The 11,416-nt window shown below is 41.7% G+C and overlaps 1 protein-coding gene across 3 annotated transcripts in view; it reads left to right on the top strand.

The window, feature by feature from the left end:
* Nucleotides 1-1,390: 1,390 nt before the first annotated feature.
* Nucleotides 1,391-11,416, top strand: part of CLRN1 (clarin 1) — a gene marked incomplete at both ends in the record, with an annotated part of 33,967 nt that continues 23,941 nt past the window's right edge. For all 3 annotated transcript variants that reach the window (XM_080929506.1, XM_080929505.1, XM_080929504.1), the window contains one exon: nucleotides 1,391-1,643. In XM_080929506.1, coding sequence (XP_080785632.1) covers nucleotides 1,391-1,643 — 253 coding nt within the window. The remainder of the gene's footprint in view (nucleotides 1,644-11,416) is intronic.

The following is an 11,416-nucleotide window of genomic DNA, read 5'->3' as shown; positions in this document are numbered from 1 at the left end:
CAGATGAAAGGCTGAACAAAGAACGAGAATCAAGCTTGTACAGAAAGTCAGAGCCCAGCATGAGATGAAGATACTCAGGGGGAGAGAGAGAGAAAGAGAGAGAGAGAGAGAGAGAGAGAGAGAGAGAGAGAGAGAGAGAGAGAGGCAGATAGAACACAGAGAGATAGACAGGCAGACAGACAGAAGATGGAACACAGAAGGGAGACAGACAGACAGACCAGACCAGACAGAGACACAGAAAAAGGGACAGAGAAAGAGAAGCAGAACACACAGGCAGACAGACAGAACAGACAGAGACAGACAGAAAGGGGCGTTTTAGATTTGTTTTTCTCATTGAGGATCCTCACTGGACACCCAGAGTTAACAGGCAGACACTGAATTCCATGCTTGAGTTTTCAGGACTTAATTTCTAAACCAAATACAACTTGTTACATAATATTGTTCTGGTCTTTGTCTCTGGTCTCTCAAATGGCTGTTTTCCCAGGAGAGCTGCCCTTTAGTGGTGGGTGTGACTGGCCACGTTGTCTGAGTGCATCAGTCAGTACTCTGCTTACCTTTACAGGTTCAGCTGCTTCTTGCTCCACAACCGTGCTCCCATGACCGTGCTCCCATGACCGTGCTCCTTTGTTTTCCTATACTGATAAAGCCAAATGCTTTCAAATGAAAGTGTTTATAAACATACATATTTGCAACTGTGTCTCTGTGTTTCTTTGCCTCGAAAATAATTTGAATCAAATTCTAAGTAGATTCGATAGAAAATGTGGGCGTGAGAGAATTGGGGTGCAGAGGACAGGCCTGTGTAGCTCTGGGATCTTCATTTCTACTCTGATGCAATGCGGCTCCGTGGCTCATCTAACTAAAATGAAGCACTTTAGAAATCAAGTAATTATTATCACCTGTGCCAACGTCTCATTCTCCCACTGCTGAGAGAAAACAAAACCCAAATAAAATCTCATCAATACGTGAATGTCTCACATGCTACAAACTTAGCATAGGAGCCAGACTTGTTTCTGAAGGCTTCAGCTCACCCAATCAGACAACAGGCTAGGGAGGGATGGCTTCTCTCAAGTTACACAGAGGACTCCATCTGTTACCCTAGACCTTTCTCAGTAAGTGACGGAGCGGACATAGTGAAGGCAGCTTGAGGGAGCTCCATTTTACAAACTCTTAATTCAAAGATTTCTGTTTAAGGAAATTCGCAGAAGAGGGCCAAAGCCCAGCTTGGGTGAGGAAGGATGTTTCATGGGCCGGCCTTCTGCCTGGTGGAGCCACTGTAAGGAAGGAGACTTTTTCAGCTGCTGTGTTAAATGCAGCCGGCGTGGCAGTCTCTTCTTGATGCTCACAAAGGTCTTTGTTTTAAGCTTTGTCGTCACCGAAGCCTTTTCTCACCATGCCAAGCCAGCAGAAGAAGATCATCTTTTGCATGGCTGGCGTACTGAGCTTTCTCTGTGCTCTTGGTGTGGTGACTGCAGTGGGGACCCCACTGTGGGTTAAAGCCACTATCCTCTGCAAAACAGGGGCTCTGCTTGTCAACGCGTCAGGGAAGGAGCTGGACAAGTTCATGGGCGAGATGCAGTATGGTCTTTTCCATGGAGAAGGCGTAAGGCAATGTGGGTTAGGAGCAAGGCCTTTCCGGTTCTCATGTAAGTAACACTTCCATCTGAATTACTTAACGCTTTCTGAGCATCCTTCCAGCTGTGGAAAAGACGGAAAGAGGGTCTTGACCTGTGTATTGCAGGACTATTCAAACTGTGGTCAACCACCTGAGAGACACGTAGGACTCTAAGCGACTTCTCCCTTGTTTTTTTATTTTATTCTTATTAATTTTTTATTCTTGCTTCTTTTGCTATGCTCATATATAATTAATTACTATGATGTTAAGCTTTTTGGAAGCATAACCCCTTAAGGGGACTGACAAGGTGACTATCATTAAGATAAGGGATGCCAAAGTAGTGAGTCTGATCCTCAGCACCTGCATGCTGGGAACAGAAAACCAAGGTCCCCAAGTTGACCTCTGACCTCCATATACACTATGGCACTGACATACATGTTTGAGTGCATTTGTGTGCATCGTATACACTCTCTCCCTCCCTCTCTCTCAGCCTCCCTCCCACCCCCGTGTGTGTGTGTGTGTGTGTGTGTGTGTGTGTGTGTGTGTGTGTGTGTGTTTAACCCTCAAGATTCTTAAGTATTACTAGTGATATAAGACATTGTTGCGTCTTTGTTAAAGAAAAACAGCACTTGAGAAAACAGGAAATCTGTGAGAGATGATCTTTGTGCCTTTTGTCCTTTAAAAAGGGACCAGTTTACTTGCTTTTCCATTTGCCGTGACTGTGTTTCTTACCCTGCTAGAAACCTGGCTGTTGATTTAATGACTTCTGTTTTCATATTTAACCAATTTGGAATTATTTGCCTACAAAAATTTTAAGGTGATCTGAGGTAACGGAGAAATACACACCAGAAGTGCACAAAACCTGACTGACCTTCAAACATGGCAGGCAATAGGAGGTAATTTCTGTTATGATTTTTGCAAAATGGTGTGATCTGGAGTATTTATAACATGCTTATCTTGAGATGAGAAGTCAAAAAATACTACCATGAGAATAAGCAGCTCATTAAATGAAAATTAATAAACAGTCATTTGTTATATCTCTCACTCCACACGCCCAGAACTTATTATTATTTCAAGGGGCTGGTTTGGAGCAATCTTATGAAGACACAGTCAGTAAATTACTGCATAAATCACTCTTCAGGAAAAAGGGGCTCCCAACTGAGGCATTAAAATGAATTATCATTTTGCCCGAGCTTCTTTTCTCCTCTAGTATAGGTAGAAGGTGAAATGAATTGAATTTATTATTAACATATGCAGTGTCTAATTAAATTTCAGCCCTGGCCCATTTATATTTCTTCGACGTTCTTTATATCTTCTAAGTAGTCATTTGGCACTAACCTCCAGCTCATATAGGCTGCAAAGTGATATGAATTGTCATGAGGGTTTAGAAAATCCCCAAGAATTAGCCTTCAGTTTTCAAGAAATTATTATCAGCTAGGTTGGTTGAAGTGGATGCACCTCCGTTCTCTCTATGGCTTCAGCTCATTGTGACACATGGGCTGCGAGAGTTCCTCGGCTTTGTGGGAGGTGGGGGTAGGAGGGAGAACGGAGCAGAATACTGTGTGGTTTGCAACTGCGTTAAAAAAATAAAACAGAAAAACATCTGAGATGATTTTACTGTGAGTCACCAGCAGCTAAAACCTGAGTAAAGCTTATCACAAAGAAATTCGGGCAAAGGCAGGAATGACAGAGTATTCCAGAGACCTTGTGTTTATCTCAGTAAAGAGGAGGTAAACATGACTTCTGCCACAGGATGTATTTCAGAACAGTAACACTGTGTGTTCTTAGCTCGCACTGCACAGTCGCTAGCTACTTCACGTGCTTTCTCTTGCTCGCCTTCACAAGCACAGCCCCATGTGTTCCTATAGTTCAGTGCAAGATTTCTGTGGCTGCCTCTCTTATGCTGACCGTACATGGGAAGTTCTTCTACTCAGGCACCCATCGGTTTGTGTTTATGAGGTTTAGCGGAGCTGTGCAAGGTTTTGGAAATACCATGCCCTGCCTCACAAATCATGCTGGTCTTCCTGCTACTCTGCCCAGTTCTCCCCAGCCTGGGGATGAAAAGCCTACATTGTGTGTGTGTGTGTGTGTGTGTGTGTGTGTGTGTGTATGTGTGTGTGTGTGTGAGAGAGAGAGAGAGAGAGAGAGAGAGAGAGAGAGAGAGAGAGAGAGAGTGTGTGTGTGTTCTGTGATGATAGACCTTTCTGAAAATACACATATCAAAACTTCATTTATTTTGTTGAATACCAGAGAAATATACTTATAACGTAATTTTTTCCTGTCTAAGCAAACAAAAAAAAAACATAAACTCTTTCAATACAACATGAAGGAATGCTAGGAAACACACACACACACACACACACACACACACACACACACACACACACACACACACAGATATACAAACCCAATGGGTACAATATATAAACCCAATGGGATTCTCAAAGAGCACACCGCTCATCTAAATGCAGTGTTGAAACTCCCCATCAACATGCTTTTGAAACATTCTGTGCTTCTGAAGTTTACAGTTCCATCACACTGTAGCTTATGGGCTACATGGTCTCATTCAAGATGCCATCCATACCCAGCCAACGGTGTTACATCAAGTTGCTTAAAGGAAGAGAGCCTTTAGATAAGCTCTCTTAATAATGAGGTGGCTGTCCCATTCATATAAAACAGTGTGTGGCTTAAGCCTGTCTTCTCAACTGAAGCTTCCTTTGAGCCATGACAGTGGCCTCCAAAGACTGCAGAGAGGAGTTTCTTCCCTGCCACTCCAACAGCCTGAATAAAAATGTGACCATGATCATCCTCAGAACATTGTTTATGTTGAAAGTTAGTAAGCGAATATTGGAATTCAGAAAAATGCTCCTATATAGGAGCAATGGAAAAGATAATTTAGCAAAGTATCGATTAGGTTTTGGTTAGTTGTCTTGTTACCAATAGTTGCTATAGACCTAGATTCCTTCACCAGTGTTTTGTTTGCCTCGGTTTTTTGGGGGGTGGGGTTTAAATACAAGGGACCTTGCATGTGATGGGCAAGTGATGTACCACTGAGCCATGGTCCAGGCTTAAATCAACATTGGCCCATAGATTTAAGATGTAAGCCCTAGTAGCTGTATTAAACATTTAAAAAAGGTGAAAGTCACCTAGTAATTCTCTTTAACTATGGCATCCCGAATACTATTATGTAAACATATAATCCACATTAAAAATGATTGAAATGTTTTACATCTTTCTTGGTGCAGCCTTTGAATTCTAGTGTGTGTTTATATGGCACAGGAATTAAGACTGGCCACATTCAAGGCTCATTTTAATGCTACTTGAGTGAACAGTATGGATCTCGATGGAGACGCAGTCTGAATAAACTGGCTATTGACAATGCTCATATTTAAATGACCTTTTGCTTGGCTCTACTGGATGAGTTTATGTGTGTGATTTTTATGTGCAATGTTTATGTCACTTTTAAAGCCTATATATATTGTATAACATGAGAATAAAGAATGAACAAGAAGAGTTTGGGAAGCGATGCCTTTGTTCCTGTTAAATGTTCCCTACTGACCATTCTATCTCTTTAATTATAACTCGGGCCTGCTCTGTTAGCATGCAAAGCTTTGCTGGGAAAATTTCTGCCTCATTTATTTTGGCTGATTTTCATCTACCTATGGGTCAGTGGTTCATTTATTAGAGGTCATTAGCATTTCTGCCAAGACAATGTTTCACTCATGATAATGAGTGGATATTTGTCTCTGAAGGCAACAGAGCTGGTTGACATAGTGCTTCATCGTACATCACCTGTAAAATTTTAACAACAGGGTTTAAGTACCAAATGCAGCCGTCAAGACTGGAACTGACACTTTTGAGCCCCCCTTGTTCCCGCCTGCTGTATGGATGTGTGTGTGTGTGTGTGTCTTTCTGTTTTGTTGGTTCAAAATGCTGCAGAACATTATCAAAACACGATATTCAAGAATCACATGCTATCAATTATTCCTACATATACTGATCTATTCATTGCAGTACAGTTCAATGATCTGGTAATAAAAATAGGGAGATTTTTGTTTTTATTGTGGAAAAAATGCAATTTAACCCATCATGTATTCCAGCTTCCAACTTTAGTCATACTTTGAAAGCATTTGGGCCCCATGATTGGACATTCGTAAAAGTCTTGGCAGAGCCAGTGTACCTCATATTTTGGGAAAGTAAGAGATTCTTTACCAAATCAGGGATCTAACCCAGATTGCATAGTGGATGCTAAAATTATTTTCATGGATAAGAAGTTGAATTCTTGAACACATTGTAGTATAGAGTAGTGGAGATGTGGGGTCATTATGAGCATAGATGAGTTTGACACTCTATCTCCTACAAGTGTGTCTCTTGCCCTCACCCATCTGGGCTCCCTTGCTTGACAGCTTAATGTCCTTCTACTAGAACCTGGTCCTGTCTCCTCCCTTCCTCTGCACACATCAGTGTGGAAGCTGGCATGAAAACATGGGTCTGGGAGAGAAATATGCAAAGCTTATCTCTGCTTTCTTTATGGGAGGAAGGAACCCATCACCCCATTTACCCAGAAAGCACAGCTTGATCTAGACACATTCACCTATGAAACAATCCAGTAAATGCAGACCTTTACTCAGTAGTAACTAACGGAACAAGTGTGAGAAGGTTTTCAGATCTCTCAGCAGCACAGCCTTCTACCCTTCCTAAGCCTTGCTATTCATTCCTCTGCCTTCTCCAACATCTACATGATAGGGATTTGAGTCCCCAGATTTCTGCTCTTCACAGAGAGCCTAATCCCCAGAAGACAGGGGTACATGCTACTCATGAATATACTATCACCAAACCAGGACATTAAACAGTGTAGGACAAAGAAAAATTCACAACTGTTTAGTAATTAACTCTTTTGGAATGAAGGATCCTAGACTGAAGGTGAATTTCCATCACTGGTCAAGACTTGGTACTCTGACCACTGTGTCAAATTTCTTCTTCCTCCTCCTCCTCTATAGGATGGGAGTAGAACTGTGTGGTTACTGAACATTTAAATTCAAACATTCTATGACACATACAATGACATGCTGATTTAGATGAGGTCCTTGAGGACCTGAAATTGTCCAACCTTCTTAGTCTCTGTCACCTGATGCCTTCTCTGACTGGGACATTTTGGCCACCATCTTTAGAAGTAGCGAGTTGTGTCATGCTTTATGAAGTTTCCCCAAATGTACACTATGCATCGGGCCGCAGGCTCCTTCCTCTTTTGCAGAGATCTTTCTTTCCTTTCCTGTCACACTTCTTAACTTTTTCTGTGGAAAGTGGGAGGCTAGAAAAGAGTCTCTGGAGGAACAGTCTGCTTCAGAGTGCAGCAGCATGGGCCAGTGGCTTCTGACGGCAGCCCCTCTCATCAGCACCCAAATGCTGAGCCAGAGCAGAGAAGGCACAATGACATCTGGGAAGGGGTGGGCTCTCCTCCTCGTTTCTTTATTTTTCTCTGTAAATTCCCAGTCTTTCCTCCTTGAAAAATGCTCATCAATCCAGTTTCTCATCCTGAAAATCAAGAAATCGTGTCTGCTTAACATTTAAAAGGTATTCTTTACCCAAAAAGAAGTTCTGGATGTTATTCTATACACATTAGGAAATGTCAGGGAAATACTTGTCAAGAGATGAACATCTGTTTTCCCCTGACCTTCATCTTATTTCTGTACCAAAAGGCCAACAGAATCAGCATTGCTTAGCAATCAGAATTCCAGCCATGTGGGCTAGTACAGTAAGTGCAATGTAGCGCCTTCTCTTCCACCAGCTAATCCTGCACTCTGACAACAGGCCACAGAATACAAAAAGGAAAACCTCAAACTACTGCTTTTGTGGAGTGTGTGTGTGTGTGTGTGTGTGTGTGTACACATGCAAAGTGGAGTGAAACAGTATTTTACTATGCAGCTTGGCTATTTTCGAATTCTATGAGTAGATCAGGCTGGCCTCAAACTCATAAAGACCTTCCTGCCTCTGCTTTTAGAGTGCCAGGAATAAATAAAAATAAAGACTCACTATATCTGGATTTTAAAGGTTTTGAAAGTGTTTGTTTGTTTTAAAACAGTATCTTTATACATAGTTCTGGCTATCCTGAAACTTACTATGTAGACCAGGCTGGCTTCAAACCCACAGAGATTTGCCCGCCTCTGCCTTCTGAGTGACGGGATTAAGGTATGAGCCACTATCTCTGGTTTAAAATTTATTTATAACTAGGTCATACAAATGGTACATACTTTAAAATTTCAAGTGATATTTCAATATATGTAACCTCTTTAGATTTCTTTTCTATGTCTGTGATTGCTTGGCCTACATGTATGTCTGTGTACCATGTGCATGTCTGGTGTCTGTGGAGGTCAGCAGAGAGGGGTTGGATCTTCTTGTGATTATGAGAAACGGAACCTGGGTCTTCTGCCAGAGCAACAGGTATTCTTTAACACGGACAGTGTCTCTTCCCCCTTGATGTTTATAATGTTTACATTGAAATTACCATATCAATCTCCCAAAACATTTACCATTTCTCTATGGGGAACTTACCAAGTCTCCTTTGCAGCTTTGCAGAATGTCCACTGTATCGTTTTATCTCTAGGTTCCTCGATGCTCAGTGGATCTCCCTGACCCCACCCAAATGTCTTATACTATTTGATCAAACTCAACCCCCTCTGCCGCCCTTGTCTTCTCAGCATCTTCTGGAATGTGAAGTTGAAGCCGCACAAGAATTTATCTTTAAATTCACTCTTTTTTGTTCGGTTGGTTTTTTAGTTCACATTTCATTCCCTAAATACTGAAACCCTGGTTTTTGACCTTTGGAAGATAAAATAGTCAATCCTGCTTGATGATGTAGATTAGGTCTCATGATTCAGCCTAGTCTCTGAGCTATGAATTCCACTGCTTTTGTGTCCACAGTTTAGATTTAAGACAAAGGTATCTGATGACACTCTTTGGTTAACTATGGTCTTTATGATCATTAATGAGTTTGATGAAATTGTATATGACAGTTAGAAGGGATCAGGAAGAACCACTGTGCTGTGGCCCTGAAGCAGCCATAGTTAAAATAATGCAGCGGGCATTCTGTAGAGCTCCAAACGCGATCTGGCTTGAGGAAACCATGACTGCAGCACAGCCACTGATGGACTGTGGGACTTCTATAAGACGACACGGTCACAACCGAGCACTTGATTCATTTGAAAACTCAGAAGCAACAAGACAGGATTAGAGCATCATTCAGGGCCTCACTGTGTAGCTGTGGCGACCCTGGGACTCACTGCCACCTCCCAGTCTTCGCTTCGTATGTGCTGGAGTTAAAGGCCATCCATTAAACCTGGCTTCAAGTCTCATGTTTTAAAAAATGAAATAAACAAAATCTCATTTTACCCCAAAATTCTGTGTTCTACAAAGCTAGAATCATATTTTAAAACAAAACTCATATGTACTATGCTAGCACATCTTAAAGGTTTTTAATATACAATTTGTTTTTGCTGGAGAAACCTTTGTATGACCATGGGCACGTAGGTAAATAATATAGTTACACAATCCCAACATCTTTTCAGATCGCAAATCATAAAGAAGTTTGGTAAAAAAAAAAAAATGATTCTTTGGTACATATATAAATGTGTCATTTATTAACAACCAAAGAAAATTACATGGATATGATAATTTGTTCTTACTTAAAGAAGTAAGTCTTGGCTGAATATTTAATACATCAGAACACAAAGCATTGCCAACATTTTCAGGGTTGATTGATATTTTGCTTTTCGGACTGTCAGTGCTGAGGTCGCAACTTCTCATACACATGCAGTACAAGGTGAAAGATGTTCAGGGCCGTTTCAGAGAATAATTGGAAAGTCAGTCCCCATCTGAGCCAAAAGTTAGTTAACAAATATTTTGAAACTCAAGTCAGCAACTCAAATAGAAAGTTTTAAAATTAAACATTCTAACACAATATAATACAACGGCAAATTAATTTGATACTTACATGCTAAAGATGATGTAGGAAACGACTAAAAAGCCTTTGTTTTCCATGATTGAACCGTTCTGTGTTCATTAGAGCAGTACACCTTATGTGAACAGTGAGAATATGGCAATTTGTAGTGTGACAATCTGGACTGAGCCCTGATGCTCTAAGCAGTGTGCATCACCATTGTGTGGTGTTAGTGGATGTGAAGTGTGATCACTATTGTGTGATGTGGTGTGGTGTGAGCAGATGTGCAGTGTGCATTACCACTGAATGATGTGGTGTGCTCTGCAGCTTCAGAACCAAGCCTGCAATGAAAACTGTGTCACACAACATGGACTTCCACCCAAAATACCTCAGATTCACTACACATCTGATTTTGAATTAATTTTTACTCATTGTGAAACATTTGATTGTGTCAGACCTTTTAGGCCCTCAACATTCAGTTGTGTGTGGGGGGGACCCCATAATAAAAAGCTGGGCACCAAATGGTTAAAAACTCTTTGCTTCCCATAGATACGCAGCTAAGTGCTCAGACTTGATGTGGTGCATGGGATCCTCTCAATACAGGTATGACAAAAGCAAACTCAGTGTCCAGCAGACTAATGTATTCAGGCCCGGGGCTTTGCTTCAGCCCAGCGTGTTGTAAGTGTGGCCAAACTGTTCTCAGGAGTTATCACCCCAGTGCAATCGTACCCCGTGGATTCCAAGCAGTTAACTGGGTTCTATTATCAAAGACCCATATGTGCCAAAGCAGCTGTGCTCCATAAACCACCAAGAGTGATTAAGACTCACTAGTGGGCTACCTGTAAGTAGGCTGGAGTCAGGGGGATGCACTCCAGCTGAGAAAGATTCAGGTGAGGTGCTGGGAAAATGGCTTTTAAATGGATCTGTCTTATCATCAGGTCCCCTCCTTTTAAAGGCTGGGCCACGAGTCTTATTTTGTGTGACCACATAGCCCTCAGGAGCTTGGCTCACACCTTGGTGCATGGATAATATTAAGAAAGATGAACTGACGGAGCTTATGTCAGAAAAATCTCTTTCACCAGATTTTCATAATGACCACCTGCAGATGTGCTGAGGGGAAGTCAGATCAAGAGCATTTACATTAAAAAAAGAAAGAAAGAAAAGAAAAGAAAGGAAGAAAGAAAGAAAGAGATCTCACCCTCTCTTATTCTCTTTCAAGAAAATGAATAGCTGAACACCAGGAAGCAAAACAGGTCTTTAAAAATAAAAATGTCTTTTATGTAGAGAAAGACAAGTTGAGAAGAAAGGCAGAGCCTCAGAGGCTTTAATCTGAGCAGAAGTTGCTATGCCATGGCTGGCATCCATCAAAGGCTCTCTGCTCCCAGAGTCTCACAGACGGCGTTATCTACATTTCACATCTGGCAGGTGAAGCCAACAGGTCAAGACCAGAGCTATTAGATCAGTGGTCCGTGAACCTGGATGCAGGTTAGGGTCACCTGGGCAGTCTTTAAAACCACTGATGCCAAGGCTTCATCCTAGAACTACAGGATCTGGCTCCAGGGGGCAGATGCTGGAGTCTTGGGTGGGTTTAACAGCTTGCCAGGTAGTTATAAGGTACAGTCAAAATTACAAAGTTACCAGAGTGATAGTGGTCAGAACTGGAAGCAGCAGGTGAGGCTAAGAGGTCAAAACTCTCACAGAAAGGAGGGAAGACACCAGCAAGAAGATGAGAAACAGTATTTAGGATTCCACATTTTGAGATTTTCTGGTTGAGATCAAGCAGGAATTTGATGGCTTTCCATCACTGAACGGTGCACATTCTGAAACAACCTAGTGGATAAATCTCCGGTGTGATACGGAATGCACTT

Source organism: Micromys minutus (genome assembly GCF_963924665.1).
Source record: "Micromys minutus genome assembly, chromosome: 15".
Taxonomy (NCBI): domain Eukaryota; kingdom Metazoa; phylum Chordata; class Mammalia; order Rodentia; family Muridae; genus Micromys; species Micromys minutus.
The sequence above is the reverse complement of the archived record's forward strand: the minus strand, read 5'-3'. Positions and strand labels throughout refer to the sequence as shown.